At 35.3% G+C, this 23,407-nt stretch overlaps 2 protein-coding genes and 1 long non-coding RNA gene across 4 annotated transcripts; all 3 read left to right on the top strand.

Moving 5' to 3' along the window:
- The first annotated feature begins 11,350 nt into the window (after window positions 1–11,350).
- Window positions 11,351–11,698, top strand: LOC139191568 (ethylene-responsive transcription factor CRF2-like). The gene has a single exon (XM_070812477.1). It carries the CDS (start codon window positions 11,351–11,353, stop codon window positions 11,696–11,698), a length of 348 nt encoding a protein of 115 aa, XP_070668578.1.
- Window positions 11,699–11,744: 46 nt separating this feature from the next.
- On the top strand, window positions 11,745–12,897 carry LOC108170122 (uncharacterized). 2 transcript variants are annotated; one of them, XR_003771723.2, is made up of 3 exons: window positions 11,745–12,009; window positions 12,421–12,530; window positions 12,629–12,897. It is a non-coding gene; the product is annotated as an uncharacterized lncRNA (long non-coding RNA). The 2 variants fall into 2 exon arrangements; XR_003771722.2 differs by having other exon boundaries at window positions 11,746–11,972.
- A 1,668-nt stretch (window positions 12,898–14,565) lies between these two features.
- LOC139191566 (uncharacterized) lies at window positions 14,566–15,456 on the top strand. Its single transcript, XM_070812472.1, has 2 exons — window positions 14,566–14,780; window positions 14,880–15,456. The coding sequence occupies exons 1-2, from the start codon at window positions 14,566–14,568 to the stop codon at window positions 15,454–15,456; spliced, it is 792 nt and encodes a 263-aa protein (XP_070668573.1).
- The last annotated feature ends 7,951 nt before the right edge of the window (window positions 15,457–23,407 follow it).

The raw sequence follows: 23,407 nt of genomic DNA, 5'->3' as shown, positions 1-23,407 counted from the left end.
ATATATTCAGGTCGGATTCGGGAACGGATACGGATTGGGGACCCCTATAACCATATCCAAAACCATAACCGAATAAAGTTCACGGCTTTTCCCCATATCCATACCATACCCAAATTTTCATATCCAAATCCAATCCATTTGGACGGTTATCCACGGTTATCGGGTTTAACGGTTAGAATTGCCGTCCCTATGTGAAATTTTTATTAATGCTATAACTGGGTCTTTTCGATGACCCCGTAAAAGCATATAACCCAATAACTTCTCTCTCTCGGATCGCCACCTCAACTTAATTTCACCCCCTTTCCATCTCTATGACTCTCTCCTCCATCGAAACCAACTACGCCTTCATCGGAGCCGGTTTGGATCTCCTTCTCTTAATCCTCAAAGCCCAGCCGTCGCCTAATTTTGCTTTGCTTGGTTAAACAACCAGATCAATAACCATAAGCCATATATTGGCGGATTGAATTTTTACACATGTAAAAATCGGATCCAAATATGATTTCTTTTGGTTGCATTTTTGTATGTTTTTATGTTTATGTCAAAAGCTATGGAAAAATAGCCATGAACTAGCTTGTTTTATTCGAAATTATTTATATTATTTATACTATTTCTAGAAAGACTAGTAACCGAATGTATACCAAAAAATTAAAGAAAAACTAATAAAAAGAGTTTGAAAACTTTGAGTTTTAACGATAAGGACAAAATAAAGGGTAAAGTGAATGTAGGATTGACTTTTTAGTGTTAAAATGTGATTTTTCGTTAAAGTGAACAGTATCAGGAGTTTTTCGTTAGATTTTTAGCTATAATTTTTGCTAGCCCATCTGCTATAAAATTCATGGTTCCTCCCTTGCTAGCAGGATTAGTGGCATTGTAACATAAGTTCCTCGAGAAACTTACGATGCCATTATACTTAATGCATTCTGCAGCATGGTAATTCCGGCTGCCTTCTTTTGCAGAGAAGGTTTATCGGTCCCAAGAGCTTGTTATTATGATGAACATCGTTGCAATAGTGAAAGGACGTTAAGCATGGCGGCGATCATAGTATTTCTAGAGCTATGAGAGTACATTGCTTGATCTGGTTGCCAAAGATGAACTGACGTCTATTTTAACAATAATCGAGGAGGATTGGTTGCCGTAGACAAGACGGAGAAAATGGCGGCAATCAAAGCTGCTGTGGTCATTTTTTATACTTGAACATTGAAGACTACAATTTCACAATTCTCAAATACTACTTCAATTCTTATTCTTCTCGATAAGGAGGTATTTATAAGATTACAAAGGAGAAATACTAGGAAATAGAATAGCTTCTATGACGATAGGCGTAAAGGCATGATTAGTTCCACAAATCTCACTGCTATTCTTCCAGACTTGAAGCCAAGTAAAAGTGGAATGTTGATGTGTTTGGGAATTAGAAGGGAAAAGAGGAGTAAGGATTTAGTGATCAACTCTTCTAGCAATCGTGTTGATCAAAACAATCATTTGTCTACAAGACAAGGAAACTTATACCAAATCAAATCATATCAACTTCTTAATTAAATCATATAAATCACTAATTAAATCATATCCCTAAAATATTTTCTTTTTAATTTTCCAACACTAACAAGAGTGAGATGCAAGTGATGGATTGTCCTAATAGTTAGGGCTTTTTTCTTCAACCCACAAAGTCTTCAGTTCAAACCCTCTACTTTAAAATAGATTGGTATAAAATATCGCATATAATAAAATAAATAAATAATAAGACTTGGTGAGGGCATGAGACCAATATTATGCACTTCTTATGCTTGTAGGATATCTTGGAATACACGTAATTCTGAATAAATTGGGACGTTGATTGAATATAATTGAAAACGATGTTTAATAAATTCTTTGAAAAGGGAACTACAATCATGCCGTGATTTATCCATTATTACACAGACAATTCCAAAGGATAGGAAGTCAAATTTTATGATGTGCAAGTCTCACCTAGTTTTTTTTTTCAAAGGTAGAAACTTTTCGGCTAGATTGTCGCGAAGGCTATATCATGAGTTTCTTTTTCGTTCTTGAATTCTACTAATAGTTTCTCCCGTCCTTTAATTATGTCATTTGTTGCATTAGCAGTCTTTTTGTAACAGCCCGTCGCTAAAAAGTATAAATTTTTTTATAATTTTATTACGTGAAATTACGGAAATACCCTAGGGCAAAGCGTAATTTTTTAGGACGCATGTGATTCTCGTGTATTTTGTCATGTTTCTCGACATTTTTGGATAGAGCTCGATCTTACAGACGCGTAGGCACAAGTAGAAGTGAAATTGGGGTTACAATTAAAGTTTCGTGGAATTATGAACCCGAAAGTATTTGGAAAGAATCATTTTTTTTCATTATCTGACACTATATTTTTATTATTATTACTAAATGATTTTTATGATAGATGTGTGTGTGTGGTTGGTGGAAAAAGGGAGAGGAGGAGATTGGACGGAGCTGCCTAATCTGAAGAGAGAAGAGTAGAGGACTGCTGCCCTATCAGAAAGGAGGAAGATGGGAGGATGAATCAGGGAGAGATCAGGGAGGGAAAGGAGGAAGGCGAGAGGCACCTAACCATGATCTCCTTCCCCTTGACCCGTTTTTGACCCGCGTGACCCGTTTTAAAACCCAAACGCCCGTGTGTTTTTCCGATGGTTTTTCTCCAAGTCTCCGGCGAGTTAGAACCTCCCATCACCACTAAACATCATCCCAACATCCCATCGTTCCACTCTAGCCAAAATAGACATGAATTGATTAAGATTTCATGAAGATTGTACCGCGGGTGTCGCAGCCCTCCTTGTTCGAATTCCCCCAAATCTGAAACTAATTGGATCAATTACTACGACCATTAGACTTCCCTTGAGGTATGGAGCAAAGCCCAATCCGTTGTAGGGGCGGCGGATCATCGAGAAGGAAGAATCGAAGCACACCCACACTTAGGGTTCCAACGAATTTTAGCTAAATTGGGGCTTTTCCCAGCCAAATTGGCCTTGGTCACAAGCGACGATGGTTCGCGATGTCACGATATGCGTGCTAGGGAGTCGTAGCGCGGACCTCAGGTAAGTGGGTCTTTTCCTTTTTTTATTTTTTATCATATAATATATATATATATATATATATGTGATTGACAATTCCACAACGTTTATAAATTGCTTATTGCGTATAATTACTGTAAATGCTTTAAAGTACTTATTTGAACTACGGATGGCTTGATCCATGTTTAGGGTACGTAGGCAGTCTAACGAGACGTTAGATGTAGCCATACAATATTTGAAACAAAAACCTTGTTTGGGAATTGAGCAATGTGAAGGAAATTGGTGAAAATATGACATTTAACCTTTTGTTTTTAGTGATTGGATGTTAGTCATAAATCAATGTGGAAGGAAATCAAGAAACTGAAATAAGGAAACGTAAGTAATGATAGTTAATTAAACTAGTGTTTAGTTAGACTTATCCCTGATAATTATTCCCGAAAATAAATAGTTCGAGAGTAGTGCATTACAACTTATGCATTTTTATTCCATATAATATATATATGTGTGTGTATATAATTGATAATGCTATGTCATGGTTAAGTATTAGATTGCATCATGGTATATCCATATGTATGTTACCTACTCATAATTATTATGAATGCTTTAAAGTTCGAAGATGAACGCGGAACACACAAGTAAGTTCAGGTCAGTTATGATATTAGTTGAAATGATTGAGTTATGGCATGATCACATTATGTTTTAGGCAACTCTGACATTGTCGTACAAGTTGCCTATGAGTTGTATATGTCACATGAGATGCATTTAGACCTCATAAACCTACACACCGGTGTTAGTGCACCCGCATGTGGCTAGGGCACAGTCATTCACGTGATGTTCACCTCCCGCACCTTACGCTCACCTGGTGCACAGTCTTGTCGTACAGACCACTATAGGTGGTTCCGACTCGTAGGTGACCTGCGATTATTCGCACAGTCTTCACGTGATCGTAGCACTTAAGAGTATTTATTTACACCCAGTCTTGTCGTACAGACCACTTTAGGTGGTTCCGACTTGTGTGCAGGTATACTTATTGAACTATGGATAAGTCGTACAGGTCACTAGAGGTGACTCCGACTTATGAGCTAGCATATATGATGAAATATGTAATGAGGTAGCATATATGATGAGATATGTGATGAGCTAGCATATATGATGAAATATGTGATGAGTTAGCATACGTGATGAAATATGTGATGAACTAGCATATGTGATGAGATATGTAATGAGCTAGCATATATGATGAAATATGTGATGAGCTAGCATATATGATGACTTATGTGATGAGCTAGCATATATGATGAAATGTGTGATGAGCTAGTATACGTGATGAAATGTGTGATGAGCTAGCATACGTGATGAAATATGTGATGAGCTAGCATACGTGATGAGATATGTGATGAGTTAGCATACATGATGAGATATGTGAGCTAGCATAAGTGATGAGATATGTGATGAGCTAGCATACGTGATGAGATATGTGATAAGCTAGCATACATGATGAGATATGTGAGCTAGCATACGTGATGAGATATGTGATGAACTAGCATATGTGATGAGATATGGGTAAGTCGTACAGGTCACTATAGGTGACTCCAACTGATGAGTTAACATTGATTGATGAGATATGGGTGCAGTCGTACAGGTCACCATAGGTGACTCCGACTTGCGTGCTAGTATGGGTTATTAATCACATGATTATTGATATTGCTGATGAGATGCTGTGTTGTGGTATATTTATGATTTTTCGGGAAACTATATACAGGTGTTGTAGCGAGGGGTCATAATGTTTTATATGGTTTCTATTAAAATTTTATTTCCAGGACCACTCACCCTTGTTTTGTTTTCACCCTCCAGGTTTTATTAGCCGAGTTTTCTTATCGTCGAAGATTCGTGGCGATTCTTAATATTAGAGATTATTTCGAGGGTACGATTCTTAATTCACTCTACTGTACTTGCTTATGCTCTAACGTCACGTGTGAAGTGGGTTCATTCCCACTCACCAGTGCATTCTGGTATTTAGGCACTTTTAGGTTTAAATTTATTCACATTTTTTCCACATCATCATACTTTATGGTTTCGTCGCCCTTCAAGTGTCGGCCATCATAGCTCAATTCGGAGTCCTATTGGACATCCCGGGTCGGGGTGTGTCACTTTTCGTTAACTTAACTCCGTCAACTTCTCCATTAAGTTGAGGGGTAAAATAGGAATTTTATCTAAAAAATAAGAAAATGAAGTTTTAAAAAGAAAGACTTGGCTTTTCAAGGATTGTGGAGGAATTTCTTCTTTAAATATGTTGTGACCTATTCACAAAACTTCGTACTTATGATCAGAACTCCTTAAGGATTTGACAAATGATTTTAATTTTAATTAATTATTTACAGAGATGCTCTTTACATAGGGATTTATAATATAAAATGTTTCGATCATAAGCACGAAATTCTGTAAATAGGTCACGAAGTATTTTGAGGAGGAACTTCTCCTTAACCTTAAGGAGTCAAGCTATTCTTTTTTTAAAATAAATTAGATTTTTATGTATGAAAAGACCACTACACCCTTAAATTTGACGGAAAAGAAGACAGATTTGACTAAAGAACTACACATGCAACACAAAGTTAAGCTGGAGCATGGAAGAAACTAATATAAGAGTTCAAGGACGAAAATCAAACATGGGTAAAGTTCAAAGACCTTTGATACCATACACCCTTTTATTGATTAATTATTTGTCCCTATTTGACATGGTTTTAATAAAATAAGTTTTGGGCTTTATTTAATTAAAAGTGGTCCAAGTCACAAGTCCAAGAGGGCCAGTGAAAGTGGGATTGACGCAAGGCACATGAGTCGCGTGACCTTAGCTGTCAAACACTAAAAGGTGCGACTAAGGCTGTATATGTACCCCTTATGTTTCTCATATGTCTCTAATGCTAAGTGCAGTCAGTTTTTTCCCTCAAAGAACAGAGAAAAAATCCCTAAGCTAAAAACACTTATGTGCCACCCAAACCCTATCGATCCAAGAAAGATATTGCTAGCACATTTAAATTAACCACTTCATCATCCGTTGCTAATTTATCAATGTGGATACTCTTAGGCCTTCCATAGTAGGCCAAAAAAAGTGAGTGTCATACCAATATATTAACTCATATGGGAATCACACTTCTACAGTGAGCGAAAAATTTGAGTGCGATACCAATTTATTGAAATCACGAGTTCAATATATTAGACTAATGAGTTTAGTATATCAAACTCATGAGTGTGGTACCAATATGTTGAACTCACACTAGTATAGCAGTAGTGTTATATAAATTAATCTCGTGATGTATGACTCTTACATATAAGTATCACACTCACCTGAACCATTGTGGAAGGCGTTAGAGGTTTAACACTTGGAGAGCTTCACATGATCAATCATAAAAAGGAAGATCACAACCATGAAGATGATCCAGTCAAGGGGCACTTGTGTGGCTAAAAATTCATGTATCTCTTCGTCGTCTTTATTTGTTGCATTATCAAATACAACCAACCGGGTACATAATTAGGATAACATATTGTACGTGAATTATTATTTTTCTGTTACATATTTAATTATTTGAATTAAATTTATTTCAATAATATGCCTGGAAACCCAACAGAAAGCCATACAACTGTCAGTACTTAAAGCCGAAATCTTGTCGAGCACTCACATAGACAACTTGGCCCACATAGTCTTCGACTCCTTGTAAAACTCGACCCTTTGGGCATTCGAGCATTATTAGAGGATGGTTTTAGTGGTATTCTTTACTTGTAAGTGATAGGTCTCAGGTTCTACTCACATGGATAGCTAGGAGGTATTATATTTGTTTAGAGACCAATACCTATTAGCATAAGTCGACCTTCGTGTAGAATATTGTTGTATATATAAAAAAAACACTTGGATATTTGATGTAAATGTTATTAATATATTTATTATGATAATAGATCTACACTAAAGGGTGGACGAACAAAATTGGTTGTGAACTTATCATTTCCGAGATTCGAACTTAAGTCTTTTCACTTACAAGTGAAAAAGAATATCACTATATTGTAGTACTAACTAAGACTTAAACAACGATAACAACAACAACAACAACAGCAACAACAACAACAACAATAGCAACAACAACAACAACAACAACAAAGTCTTATTCCACTAAGTCGAGTCGACTGTATGAATCCTAGAACGCCGTTATACTCGGTTTTGCACTAAATCTATAGTCTCTTTCTAAGTCCTCCTAGGTTTTCCTCGAACTCAACCCTTTTTTCCTGAGCATGTCTCATAATCACATCTTCTAATTGAAGCATCTATAGGTCTTTGGTTCACATGTCCAAACCACCTTAACTGATATCTCTCATCTTGTCTTCAATTGCAGCCACTCCTACTTTATCTTAGATATCCTCATTCTTAATCATGTCCATTTTCATGTGCCCACACATCCAATGAAACATTCTCATATCTGCTATACTCATTGTTTGCACGTGGTGATACTTATAGCCCAACATTCAGTGCTATAAAGCATTGATGGCCTTAGAGCATATTTATGCAACTTTGTTAACTTATTTCTTTGCATTTACTTAGTTTCTATTTATTATAGTGATTTAAGCTATTTTCGTGTGTTTGTAGGTCCAATTGGCAAAGGTGACAAAACAAGGGCAAAATGGAGCAATTTGGAGCAGTTTTAGACTTGGATTGGATAGCATGCGTTGGGAGCACTTGGGACGGACATTTTTGGTGGTCAAATGAGGCTAGGAATGTGCTACAATCTAGAAGAATTAGGATTGAGGCTTGGAAGACAAGGAATCAGAAATTAAAGGGAAACCTTATCCAAACTTATCTTCTCTAACCTTATCCTTGACAAACCTTATCTTATCCTAATCCTACTTTATCTCCAGCTGTAAGGGGGATTCCTTATCACATTAAACCACTTCCTATATGATTTAAGGAGTCCTAAATAATGCAAACAACCTAATCCTTTTCCTCGACAAATTATGATGTGCCCCTACCTATAAATACTACTTATTGCCGCAACTTTCAGGGGAGAGAAGACTTGTGCCGCATGCCTTATTCAAAGCTTGTGCCGCAACCTGCAAGGATCAGAGAAGAAGGAGTGTGTCGCATATTGCATTCAACCATTAGAGATTTTCAGAGTTCTTTCTATCCTTGTTTAGTTTCAATGTTTATTTTAGATCACTACTACAATACTAGCTTTAGGTGGCGGATGATGGTGGTGGATAATAGAAAATACTGTAGGATAAATTATATCCGACACATCATTTAATTACTAGCGGATATTAGAAAAATATTGTCGGTTATATCCGACATCAATTCCTGTCGGATATTTACTAGCAGATATCAAGAAAATTCTGTCGGTTATATCTGACAGTATTTTTGAAATTTTTTAATATTTTTTACATATTCTGGCGGTTTTAAGTTAATGGTGGTGGTTATAACCGACAGAAATTGACTATTTTAATATTTTACTTTATGGCGGTTATTATTTTAGTATTTTAGTGGAAAAAAGCTTTATTATTGTTGTTGTAGTTGTAATATTTAACCCCAATTATTATTTATTTCATGAATAATAAAATTTGTTTCTTGAATTTTAGTTTAGTTTATAAAATGGTGGGAGTTCAAGTGCAAGACACCAAGTGACCCACTGAAGTTCTGAACAGTGAATGTCAACAGCCAAGCCACTCAGGCACTTGCGTACATAGGTTTGGTTTAGTGGAAAACGAGCAAAGTTTAGAACTCAAACTTTGAGTTTGAGCTCTTAGAATGTATTTTTTGGCATCATCAGTTCTAATTTAACATACCATTTAACTCAGAAACCGAAAATACACAACTGCACTCGCATTATGTGGTACAGAGATTGTATGAAAAGGGAGATTAGTTAGCCGTCCATAGATATATGAATTGTCACATTCATTTACCTCTATTTGGAGTTTGTTATTTTTTCCCTACAATTATCTTTTATCGTCCATGCGTGATAAATATGATGTAGTATTTTCATCTTTTAGTGTAGTTTGGACAGATGCACTCAATAATATGGTTTGTACCTTCATTTTTTAGTGTTTTTAGTCGAGATGGATTGAGAGGTTGACAATACATGATTGGAAAAAAATATTAAATAGTGTTATTGACACTTTTAAAAAGTTATTTGACACTCTTTTCAAGTGTGTTTTTTTCTCTCTTGTATTTCTATATGGTTAGAGTGCACAATAATTATTTTGAATTGTTAATAACAGCTTCCTAATGTTATTCCATTTTAATGTCTTAAATTTTAGAGATCTATCATTGGAGAAAATCTTATAGGTTTCCAAATTCTCTTGTATCTAGATATCATTCTTTATCAAATGTTTATGATTTAAACTTGTTTGGTAACAATTTTGTTTTCAGCTTTCATTTTTCTTAAAATAGTAAAAACAATTACCAAATAAGTTTTTAAGTTTGCAAGTAGGTGAACTAATATGGTGTTGAATTTCCACCCATCCGTTATGAGTTCAAAACTCCATTCCTTAAATTATTGTAATAGTTTCAAACACTTTCCCTTCCTTTAATAATAATTTTAAAAAAGTTCTTCAATTTTTAAAAAATTGAAAGAAAACAAATGAAGGCTTCATTTTTTTCAAGAGACATGACTTTGAAGCTTCATTGGGCAGTAAGGGGAAAAACGTTTTATCGATGTGACCTAGATTAATTATCTTTGACACCTTCCTATATAACTCAACCGGTGGCGAAGCCATAAATTTGGGGGGGGGAGGGGTGCGAAAACTCGTCAAGCACTTCCACAGTCTCGTCCATTTCTCCGCATTTGGAATACAATTCAATCAATGCATAACTAACAAACATATTCAATCGAATTCGTTCACTGCATTCTTATAGGGTCGAGGAGTGTAACTAAAAAAATCATCAAAATTAGAGCTAAAGTAACCGTTAAATTGTGATTTTTCGTTTATAACCATTGAAAACTTTTGTTTTGTTACCTAATCTCTTAATGTTTGTTTTTTGTGATTTTTTACGTATGCGATCTCAGAGTGTGTACAAACAAGTTTGACGGTTGGATCATTGAAAAACACTTCGTAGAATGCGTAACGCATCAAAACGGTAGATTAAACAAACACTTAGAGTTAATGTTATACTTCCATTAAGTATAAGTGTAAATATTTTAAATTGAATATCAAATTTATTCATTAGACAATATTTATTTATGTTTTTCAAGTATTGATTAGACAATATTTAGTTTGTGTGATGACATTTTCATTGTACAATTCTTTTTTTGTTTCTTTATCGCATATTTTACATGGATTATTCTCTATTAAACCAAAAGTGTAAAAATTATCTATATAGATAATATTTTAAATAATTTATTTATTTATTAATTTTTAAAAATATATTCTATTTAAATACATATTATTTATTTATTTATTTATTTTAAAAATTATTCTCTATTAATTCTTTTTTTGTTTCTTTATCGCATATTTTACATGTAAAAAGATATTATTTAAATACAAATTCTATTATTCTCTATTTATTCTCTATTAAATAAAATAAATAATTTAAATAGAATATGTATTTAAATAATATGTATAAAAAGAATTAATAGAGAATAATCCATGTAATAAATTATGCGATAAAGAAACAAATAAATTATTTATTTAATTTTTAAAAACATATTCTATTTAAATACATATTATTTATTTATTTATTAAACCAAACAATTATTATTTTATTTTTAAAATCGTAGCAAAATTTTGGGGGGAATTTAAAATTTTCAGAGGGAATTTTGCCGCCATTTTTTCTGTCGGTTTTTATTTTAAAAAAATGTTTCTGTCGGTTTTAATCGATAATAATTAAAATAACCTAAATTTTAAAAACCCCTCCATCTTCCTTGCGCCGATGCTTCTCCCTTCCCTCTATTCTCCTGTCCTCATTTCCTTCTCCTTTTCCTCTATTCTTTTCTATTCTGTTCGAACATTTGCAACCAATTCCAACCAATAATTCCACACACACTGCAGACAGACTCTCTCTCTCTCGTTGGTGTCTGTCTCACACTCACAGCACAGTAGTACTTGAGTCTAGCTACCAAGCTTAGCTAGCTAACATAAAGTTATTAGTCGTCTCGTTAAAGTGAATAGGGATTGTAGGCTCTTGTGCTCATCTTGTTATGGTTAATTCGTCCTAGACTCAGTCCCATATCGAAAAGCTCTGGAACATTCCCCACTCACTCACTCTTTCAACTCGTTCTCAATGCCACTCACCTTCTAAATTTTGCACTCTATAAAGTTTTGTTTCTTTTTTGTGAGCTATGAATTGTCCTGCTGTTAAGTACGCGCAGAACCGGCACCACACTACGATGGTGGCCAATTCGGCGGAAGCGGACGAGTTCGAGTCCGTGAGGCCGCGTGTTGTGCGGATATCGATCACTGACGGTAACGCCACTGACTCCTCCATCGACGACGAGGCCAAGGAGTCGTCTTTTTGTGGGACCCGCCACCGAGTCAAGAGGATTGTTAATGAGATTACCATCGAGTCCTGCTCAAACAGGGACACCGACTCTGCTGTTTGGAGGAGTCGGATGTTAAGGACCAGGAGGAAGCGGTCGTCCGGGAAATCCGAAGGTGGGAATATAAACCGTATGAACACAAGGTACTAAGATTTTTGCGGCTCGTGTATAGGGCCTTTATTATTTGTGGATATTGCAAGTCCTTTCTAATTTGGTTGTTCCTTTCTCAGGCACATGGTCTCCAACTTGAGGCCTTTTCAGTTGCCATTGGAAAATTAGATGCACACTTACCTAGACCTAAGCTTTAGTTTGTGGGTAGCTGCCGGAATAAGGCAGATGAAGAAAGATTGCAACATTTGAAAGATAAAGCAGTTGAACTGAAGGTTGACGGGGACGTAGAATTTCATAAAAATGTATTATACAAGTCTGTGCCAAGGATTTCATGTTCTGCATCCTTTAATGTAAATGTCTAGATAACTTGTTCTTCTTGCTCTGTTAAACGTAAACCATGCATAATCTGTTCATAAGTTTCTTATCTTTGGTTGGCTTGCATTGTTAATTGCTTCCCGTCTGAGGATTGAATCATACAAGTAGTGATCCTAATATATACAGCATAAATGACTCAGATAATTAGCATTTTTTTTGTGCATCTGCCTAGGTGAATTCGAATAAGCTACATAGTATGTAGCTGAATTAGACAAATACAAACTGTTTGGTGTGAACATCTTCTCAAAACCATTTTAGATGTTGTTTTCGTAAACATATTTTTCCTCAATGTCAACGATTATTGGCTCTCTTTTGTTCTTGTAATAATGTACCCTGTTTGGATTTGTTTTTGCTTTCTTAGCCTTGGTTATTTATCACATCTACAGGGACTTGGTGCAACTTCTGGGAGGGGCCATCACAGGAATCCATTCAATGACAGATGAACATTTTGGAATAAGTGTTGTGGAGTATATGGCTGCAGGAGCCATCCCAATTGGTGAGCATCTCAAAAGTTATCCATCATTTTACCAACAAACTTTCTATCTTACCCTATTCACTTTTTTTCCTGCTCTGATATTCCTCATGTTGAACCAGGGTTGGATGAAGTGATGGGGGAAGGCAGACAATGGTGACATACGGTGGTGATAGGCGGCGGCGAGATCGAGCTCTGGCGAGGTTGGATGGTAAATGCGGGGATATGGAAAATGCAGAAAGTGATTTATATTTTTTTTATTTTTAATATCATTCCTGTCGGTTTTATCCGACATACAATGTTTTTATTTATTCATTATTAATTTCTTCCTGTCGGTTAAAACCGATAGTAAATGGTTTTATTTATTCATTATTAATTCATTTCCGTCGAATGGTTTAAGCATTTTGTGTCGGTTTTATCCGACACAATTTCTATCGGTTTTAGAGTATTTTCTGTCGGAAAATTAATTTCCTAACGTAGGCAATTCTGTCGCTTATTATATCTGTCACTGTATCCATTTTTTGTCGGATTTTGCTTAAAATTCGACAGTAATACATGTTTTTTGTCGGTTTTCAAAACGCCACTAATAACTAGTTTCCTAGTAGTGGATTGCTTTTCAATTATGATGAACATGTGTAACTAAATTTCTTTTTAGCTAGAGGTGAATTCTAAGCCATGATTATATGTTTTATATGAATTGATTACATCCAGTTCTTGTTTCATAAAACATGAATGCGATTTACTTATCTGATTTATAGAAAATTTATTCTTGTATGTTTGCTAAGGGTGCATACTTAGTTTGCATGCAAGGATTGATGCTAGAATATAAGGGAATTTCACCTAATCGTTATAAACTTATATTTATAAGTAGTAAAAGTCACTGGTTATGACTGAGTTAAGTAAATCCATGGCAGGAGTATCATGCTTTTCATAGTTACGAATGCCATGTTTATGATTTTCACATAACTTAATGACCTTTGATATGTGTCTCTATCATGCTTTTCATAGTTAGGGAATTTGAGAAGGATAATTTGGTTGCGTCGCTGAGTCCAATTCAATGAACTTAGGAAAGTCTGAGAATTAATTAGTGCATTCACAATAATTTGGGGCATTCTCATTCATGGTTTATAGAAAAAATAACTAGAAATCAATTTATGTGTATATGTTTCATGTGTGGAGAAGAATCCTCTACCTAGCTTTTCACCCATATTCTCTTTACAACTCAATTTAATTGCTGCTATTTACTTTTGTTTCTTAAAATTCGTCAAAAAACCCCCTCAGTTCTTATTTTGTGTTAGTCTAGCTTAGTTTTCAGTTTTTAAGTTTAATTTGTGTTAATTAGCATCCCTTCTAATCCCTGGCCTAGAACGATCCCTACTTACTCATACTACAATCATCTAAATTATAGGGTTTAATTTGTGTTTAGTTTATACCACATCAAATTTTGGCACCGTTGCCGGGGATTAGTAAAATTGTTAATCCCTCTATTTTTTGTTTATTTTTCTTTTGATATTTCATTTAGTTGTATTTATTTGATTTCAGGTACTATAGAAGCAAGACATGGCAATTGCTAATCTTCAAGCTCAAATGGCGAATCTTACTTCTCTTTTATCACAGTATATCGAAAGGACTGCAATGTAAAGTGTGGCTACATATGGTGTTTCCTCTAGGCAAGGATATCAAACTAATAAACATCCTTAATTAATTGAGAATGGAGGTTGGGATGGTATCAATGCTTGGCGTTATCAAGGCCATAATCAATCAAGGAATGACTTGTTTTCCAAATCTTACAACCCTGGTGGGAGAGATCATTCAAATTTTATATGGAGGGAACCTCAACAAGTTTAACAAGAAGGATATTGGCAGCAACCTGAGGAGTTCTATTCAAGACCTATGCAGCCACCACAATCTTCCCCACAACAATCATAACCAAATTCAGGTTCGTCAATGGATAATGAAAAAATTCTTCAAGCACTAACTTTTTTGACTCAGGGTTTACAAAATCAAGCCAAAGAGAAGGGTGAAATGAAGAATCAAATGGGGGCAGATAGCAGAACTCATGGGACAATTTAGAGAACAAGGCAAACTGCCTAGTTCAACTATTGTCAATCCAAATGAAGGTTTTGAAATTGCTAAGGCTATTACCTTGAGAAGTGGTAAAGAGATTGGAACAAATCCAAAAATGTCCAAACCTAGCCAAAAAGAGGACGAACAAGTGCTGCCTGAAGAAGAAGAGGTGGACAAGGCCATGACAAGGAAAGAACAATCCTTACCGTAGCCTCCTAAGGCTTCTACGCCACCTAATTCAGGTAAGGTGGGTTCGAATTCAATTCTTTCTAACCTTATTCCACCAAATGTGCCTTTCCCTCGCAGGTTTATGCAATCTAAGAAAGAAGAGAATGAAAAAGACATCTTAGAAATCTTCAAGAAGGTGCAAGTTAATATCCCACTTCTTGATGCAATAAAGCAAGTTCCAAAGTATGCTACGTTTTTTAAGAAGCTTTGTACAACAAAGAAACGGATTCCTGAGAAGGAGATGGTACATGTAAATGAAAATGTCTCTGCAGTTTTGCAAAGAAAGTTGTCACCTAAATGCAAAGATCCAGGTAGTTCCACTATCCCTTATGTTATTGGTAATACAAGGTTTGAACATGCTATGCTAGATTTAGTTGCTTCCATTAATGTCATGCCATATTCCGTTTATACATCTATGAATCTAGGAGAGCTTAAAAATGATGGTGTCATTATTCAATCAGATGATCGATCTAATGCATATCCGAAAGGAGTTTTGAAAGATGTTTTGGTGCAGGTAGACCATTTGATTTTTCCAGCAAATTTTTATGTGCTTGAGATGGATGATTCATCCCACTCTATACCATTGCCAATCTTACTTGGAAGACCTTTCATGAAAACAACCCAAACCAAGATTGTGTGTCCAAGGGAGCGTTAACTATGGAGTATGATGGCGATATGATTAGTTTTAATGTTTCTGAATCCGTTAAGTACCTTAATGATGTTCGTTCTTGTTTTGCCATTAATGTGATTAAAAATATAGGGCAGGAATGTTCAACACCTATCAAGAATGATGTATTTAAAACCACCATTGAAAAGGGAATTGGAGTGGATCACACGGGACAAGCCACTGCCCTCAAAGCACCCAAGGCTGAGAGGACCACCTTTGAAATTGTTGACAGTGCTGCTACTTTTGATTCTTCATCGCAGTATATCGGTGAGCCACCTATTCCAATTCCAATTCCCATTTCAAGTAATAATTTATTACCTTCTTTGGTTCAGGTGCCCAATCGAATCCAAGCTAGTGGGAGAGTTTACATTGACTTTAGAAAGCTCAACACCACAATCAGGAAGGATCATTATCCCCTTCCATTCATAGATCCAATTCATGGAAGTTTTAAGGAGCATGTTGTGGAGGATGTACCCCTCAATGCCGCAGGCCATAATGAAGCTTAAATGGAGGTATTGTCCTGCTGGAAGACGTTAAAGCAAGTGCTCATTGAGAGGCAACCCATGTGATTCAAATAGAAAGACTTTGGAATCTCCGAGCTCTACAACCAGATTTGCTCTCTTTTACCCTTCTCTTTATTGTTTTTACTTTGCCATGATTGTCTTGTTTGCTAGTTATCTTTATATTTCTTTCTTGGTTAAGTTTATTTTTGAAACATTGAGGACAATGTTTGGTTTAAGTGTTTGGGGGGGGGGGGGAGTAAACATAACGCTTTTCATGATTTCTCTCCGAATTTCACCACTTATCACTACTAACGTTGTTATTCACTGTTTTAAAGTGTTTTATTGTGTGTCATATAAAAAATTTTGAAAAAATAAAATAAAAATCGAAATTTTTTGAGAAAATACCAAAAAGAGTCGTTTTTGTTGCTTGTTTGTGTCTTAGGGTACCTTCCAACACAATGATGAGGATTTGGTTTTTAATTGCATGATTGTTAAAGAAAGTTACATACATAGGTGGAAGTTTGATATGCTCTTTGGTTAATACTTAGTTGTAGTTGTCATTTATGAATTCACATGCAACCACAAGGGAAAAAAAAATCAGTTTTTGTAATATGCTTGAAGGAAGAAACTCAAACTAACGCTACAACCCTATGAGACTTGAGACTATTCTTTGTTTGGAGAGTTAGTAATATGTGATATTCTTGTTTTCTAAAGTCATTGCATGATCTCATTATTTCTTTGCTTGGTTGCTACTTGGAATGCTTTTTCATCATTTTAGTTCCAAATACTAGAACTCATGCCCGTTTCATTCAAAGCTTAAAATTGATTGCATAACAAAGAAAATAAAAAAGTTGTTTAGTTACCACCAGAGCCAAAAAGCCTTATCCCTTGCATATGTATTGTAGGTTTAACCCCTTTGAGCCTTATTTAGCCTATTTTCTTTGTTAGCCTGAATTATCCTTACCTAGCCTAGCATAGGAATATCCATACCCTTGTTCTTAAAGAATAGTGAAGCATGACTTGTTGGGAATTCCTTTTGATCTACGATCTGCAGAGAAATAAGTGTGGGGGAAAGATTTGTTCTTTTGAATCCGGTGAAGTGTAGTGTTTATGTTTTATGTTTAAAAGAAAAACAGAAAAACATTGAAAAAGAAACAGAAAAGAAAGAAGAAAAAAGTTGAGAAAATAAAAAAAGAGGTTGAAAAGAAAGTGAGAATGAGTTCATAAGTGTTGGTTGTTGAAGAAGGGTCCAAAAATGTGAATCTGACCCTAAAGTTGTACGAATCTTCCCTTTGTGTTTAAAGTTGGGTGCTGCAATCAAAAGTTGAATTCTAAGTGTTGATTTCATTACTTTGCTTATTATCACTTTAAGAATCTTTGTTTATCCTTGATCTTTCTTTGTTAGCCAATACCTTAGCCCCATTACAACCCTTAGACTTTTATCTTGATTGTTATGTTATTCAATACGTGGAGTTTGAAATTGGCATGAGCATATGGAATCCCTGGTTCTCGCTTCTAAGTAGTGGTATTCCGTTCATGAGATCATATATATGTTTATATTAAGAATTCCAGAAAGTGCCTTCTTTGTTATAACATATGTGAGTGCTAGTCTACATGTTTAAATTAATCTTCTCACGTATACTTAGTATAGGGAGTGTAGTCAGAAAATTTGTGTGAAAATAGAAAGTATATCCGGTGAGGAATTGAGTGAATTCTCTAAGGCATGTTACTACATTCAAAATGTTGTTTTAATTGATTAAATGCGAGCTAGTGAGTGGTTATTGCGGTTAAGTATAAGCTCAAAGGTAAAGATGGCTAAAATCTATGTGAGTAGTGATTTTTAACATGTCATGTTTCATTGGAAATCCCTGAGGCAATTGTTCAAAGGTTTAGATTTTGTTTTGTTTTCTTTGTTTTGCTCAAGGACTAGCAAAAGCTAAGTGTGGGGGAATTTGATAGGAGCATTTTTATGCGACTTTGTTATCTTATTTCTTTGCATTTACTTAGTTTCTATTTATTATAGTGATTTAAGCTATTTTCGTGTGTTTGTAGGTCCAAATGGCAAAGGTGACAAAAAAGGGCAAAGTGGAGCAATTTGGAGCAATTTTGGACTTGGATTGGATAGCATGCGTGGGGAGCACTTGGGATGGACGTTTTTGGTGGTCAAATGAGGCTAGGGATGTGCTACAATCTAGAAGAATTAGGATTGAGGCTAGGAAGACAAGGAATCAGAAATTAAAAGGAAACCTTATCCAATCTTATCTTATCCAACCTTATCCTTAACAAACCTTATCTTATCCTAATCCTACTTTATCTACAACTACAAGGGGGATTCCTTATCACATTAAACCACTTCCTATTTGATTTAAGGAGTCCTAAAACAATGTAAACAACCTAATCCTTTTCCTCCACAAATTGTGTTATGCCCCTGCCTATAAATACTACTTATTGCCACAACTTTCAGGGGAGAGAAGACTTGTGCCGCATGCCTTATTCAAAACTTATGCCCAACCTACAAGAATCAGAGAAGAATGAGTGTGCCACATATTTCATTCAACCATTGGAGATTTTCAGAGTTCTTTCTATCCTTGTTTAGTTTCAATGTTTATTTTAGATTGCTTTTCAATTATGATCAACATCTGTAACTAAATTTCTTTTTAGCTAGAGGTGAATTCGAAGCCATGATTATATGTTTTATATGAATTGATTACATCCAGTTCTTGTTTCGTAAAACATGAATGCGATTTACTTATCTACTTTATAGAAAACGTATTCTTGTATGTTTATTAAGGGTGCATACTTGGTTTGCATGCAGGGATTTGATGCTAGAATATAAGGGAATTTCACGTAATCACTATGAACTTATATTTATAAGTAGTAAAAGTCACTAGTCATGACTGAGTTAAGTAAATCTATGGCAGAAGTATCATGTTTTTCATAGTTATGAATGTTATGTTTATGATTTTCACAGAACTTAATGACCTTTGATATGTGTCTCTATCATGCTTTTCATAGTTAGGAAACTTGAGAAGGATAATTTGGTTGCGTCGCTGAGTCCAATTCAAAGAACTTAGGAAAGTCTGAGAATTAATTAGTGCATTCACAATAATTTGGGGCATATCATTCAAGGTTTATAGAAAGAATAACTGGAAATCGATTTATATGTTTCATGTGTGGAGAAAATCCTCTAGCTAGCTTTTCACCTATATTCCCTTTACAACTCAATTTAATTGCTGCTATTTACTTTTGTTTCTTAAAATTCGTCAAAAAATCCCCTCAGTTCTTATTTTGTGTTAGTCTAGCTTAGTTTTCAGTTTTTAAGTTTAATTTGTGTTGATTAGCATCCCTCCTAATCCCCGGCCTAGAACGATCCCTACTTACTCATACTACAATCATCTATATTATAGGGTTTAATTTGTGTGTTAGTTTATACCACATCAACAACAATCACATAACACACGCGATGCACTCTTCCATTTCATCCATCAAGCTTGCATTCTATGGTTAAGATTTTCATCCAATTTTCCATTCGTTTGCAAGATAAATCCAAGGTCATGAAAGCATTTAATCTTTGGTACTTCTTGATCTCTAATCATTGCCCCTATCTCAGTTAAACCCCTGTTTCCATTGAACTTGCACTCCATATACTCTGTTTTTTACCTATTTAGGTGAAGACCTTTAGATTTGAACACCTCCTGCCAAAGGTTAAGCTTCGCATTTACTCCCTCTTACGTTTCATCTATCAACCTTATATTATCTACGAAAAGCATACACCAAGGGATATCGTTTGCTGTAACCATATGGTTATGGGAAAGCTTTCAGTTTGTTTTTCATGAGTTCTTTCTGCAATCATTGTTCCATCATACATATCCTTTATTGCTTGGTACATGCTACTCGTACTCCTTTATTCTCTAGAATCCTCCAATACATTTCTCTTAGGACCCTATCATACACTTATTCTAATCCTGTAAAAGTCATTTCAAATCTTTTTGCATATCTTTATATCGTTCCACTGGTCTTCATAAGAGATAGGTTGCCTCCATAGTTTAGCGTCCTAGCCTGAACCTGAATTAATTTTATGAGACACATATCTCTTGCCTCAATCTATGCACAATTACTCTCTCCTAAAGCTCAATTGTATAACTTATAAACTTAATACCCCTATAGTTCATGCAATTTTGCATGTCGCCCTTATTCTTGTAGATAGGTACCAAAATGTATCCACTCATTTGGCATCTTCTTCGTTTTCAAAACATAATTGAAAAAGTTTGTGAGCCATGCTATACCTGCCTCTTTCAAGACGTTCTACACTTCAACTGGTATATCGTCGATACCCACTGGCTTTTTGTTTCATCTTTTTTAGAGCTACAAACACTTTCCCTTTCTTGAACCACATTCTCTGTAGCTAGAACATTTCTATTCTCATACTTGATACAACTTACTTGGTATAAGTCTCTTGTCTTCATTTTCCTTGCTCTCTCCTATTTATCGATATCCAACTCTCCTTCTTTGGTATCTAATTGCTTATACATATCGCCAAATTCGCTAGCTTCACTTCTCTCATGGCTTTCTTCGCCTTTTTCTTTGCTATCTTATACCTTTCACAGTTTTAATCGATTATATCCTTGTACAAGGCTTTTCAACATTCCGTCTTAGCCTTAACCTTTTCCTTTACCTCCTCCTTCCACCACCAAGATTCTTTTTGATGTGGAGCAAAACCCTTAGACTCTCCTAATACCCCTTTCGTAATTTCCAGATACGCTAGACATGGAATCCCACATTTGGCTTGCGTTTCCCTTTGTATCCCAAACGCATAGGGCGAGTACTTTGTCTTTGCAAGTGACTTGTTTTTCTCTTTTTAGATTCCACCAACTAGTTCTTCGAGACTTCAAGGTCTTGTTCTTTATTTTATCTTTTCTGATATGTACATCCATCACTGATGCGTAAAATAACTAAACACACAAATTAACCCTCTTGTTGACAATTGTAGTATGGATAAGTAGGGATCGTTCTTAAACCGGGGATTAGGAGGGATTGCTAAAACACTCTAAACTGACTCAAATTTGTAAAACAAAGTTTAAAATACTAAACTAGACTCAAAGAATGCAAAACTAAACTCTAAAACACTAAAACAAACCAAAAGACTCAAAACAGCAAACAAACACTCAAAACTGCCTAAAAACCACTTTCTGGGCAGTTTTGGGACTCTAACACAACTTGGACAAATTTTGGTTTTCTAATGACCTAAAACACCTAAAAACATATTCTAAGACAAGTTCTAGTTAATATGACTCAAAGAAATAAGATGGGGTGATTTTGGACGAAAATAAATAAAACAAAGCAAGAACAATGTAAACAGATTCTTAGACAAAATTAAGTAAATTGATGGGTGATAGACTAACTAGAGGGTTCTTCTCCACACATGATACACTTGCATTCAACTTTGATTTCCAATTGCTTCTTTCAATAAACTATGAATCTCAACGCCCTAGGTTAACTGTGATAGCACTTTTTTAACCTTCAAGTTTTCCTAAAGTTAGTGAATTGGATGGGAATGCACATGTAACAACTCAAAACATTCTCTAAAAGTCCCTTACGTGAAAAGCACAATAAAGGTACAATCAAAGATCATTAAGCTTCATGAAAACTATAAGCATTGACGAGGCAATTGTTAATATGAAAAGCATGAAACGTTTGCCAAAAATTCACTTAACACGATCGTTTATAAGCGACCTCCACTACTTGTAAACATAAGGTTGTAACTATTAGGTGAAACTTCCTTATGTTTTAGCTTCAAATTCCTGCATGAAAACTAAGTTGGCCACCTTAATTAACACACAAAAATAAGTCATCAATCAAACGGTTAAGCAAATTGCATTCACAATTCATGAAATAACAATTAGACGTAATCAATTCATCTTGCAAGCATAATCATGGTATCGAATAACCCCCTAGCCAAAAAGGCTTAGTTCCTCATGTTCATAAAACAAAGGAAAACAGATTTATACATTGTAAATATAAGAAAGAGAACACCTAAATATTCCAACGATTCGATGTTGAACAGCTAGAATCTTCAAGTACTTCTTCTTCCTCTCCTTTGCTGCGGCACAGGGACTTTGGGCAGGTTTTTGGGTTATTAAATGATGTAGAATGGATGGGGGACGTATGGAAGTGTTTAGGGTTGATGGGTGATGCGGCTAGGGGTGATTTGTGGCAGAAATTTGGGTGAATGGTGGTAGAATGGTGCGGCTGAAGGTGGAGACTGGTTTCTGGCGTGAATGGGCAGTGTATATATCTTTTGTGGCTGCCAAAGAGGAGTTTATTTAAAGGATTTCAGGAATTAAAACCCTAGGTTATTTAGGTAATCAGAAATTAAGTCTAAGGCTTCTAGAAATAGGAAACAAAATCAGAAAATTAAAGGAAAGGCAAGGGAATATGCGGCAAGGTCCTAAAACACATTAGGAATGTGTTTTAATGCATAAAATCAGGAAACAACCCTCTCCCTTGCACGGCAAGGAAGAGGAAATGTCAAGGGGGTGCGGCAAGGGTTCATAATGTGCAAGGGATGTGTATTTGATGTCCTAGAATGCTTAGGATGCCTTCAAAGTTGATAAAACTTAGGAACATTTAGGAAAGGTCAAACCAAAGTAGGAAACCTTGGCTTAACTTTCCTATTTCAAGTAGGAATCCTTCTTGGAGTAGGAATCCTTGTTCTTCTAGGAATCCTCATGTGATTAGGAATCCTTCGTCGATTAAGAATCCTTCGTTAATTAGGAATCCTTCGTTGATTAGGAATCCTAATTTCTTCAAGTCTTCAATTCATCCATTCCTTTTGCTCCAAAAGGCTCCAAATTACATCATTTTGCACACTTCGGCTTTGGAATCTGAAAACACACAAAAGTGACTTTAAACAATAAAATAACTAAAGAAACACAACGTAAATGCACGAGAACAAGCCAATTAAGTCGCATAAATATGCTCCTATCAAATTCCCCCACACTTAGCTTTTGCTAGTCCTCGAGCAAAACAAAGAAATAAAACAAAACAAAACAAATAAAACACAACCTAAACCTTCCAACATTTGCCTCAGGGATTTCCAATGCACATGACATGTTAAAAATCATTATTCCCCACAGATTTTAGTTATCTTTACACTTAAGCACATACTTAATCATAGTCACCACTTACTAGTTCACAATTAATCAATTAAAACAATGTTTTTGATGTAGTAACATGCCTTAGAGAATTCGCTCAATTCCTTACAAGATATGCACTCAATTTTCACTCAGATTTTCTAACTACACACCCTATACTAGTTATATGTGAGATGATTGATATAGATATGAAAAAGAATGCTCACATATATGTATCACAAAGAAAGCAATTTCTGGAGTTAAAAAGCATGTTTAGATATGATCTCATGAATGGAATGCTAC

Source organism: Malus domestica, chromosome 02 (genome assembly GCF_042453785.1).
Source record: "Malus domestica chromosome 02, GDT2T_hap1".
Classification (NCBI taxonomy): domain Eukaryota; kingdom Viridiplantae; phylum Streptophyta; class Magnoliopsida; order Rosales; family Rosaceae; genus Malus; species Malus domestica.
Note: the sequence above shows the minus strand (reverse complement) of the source record. Positions and strands in the feature narration are given on the sequence as shown.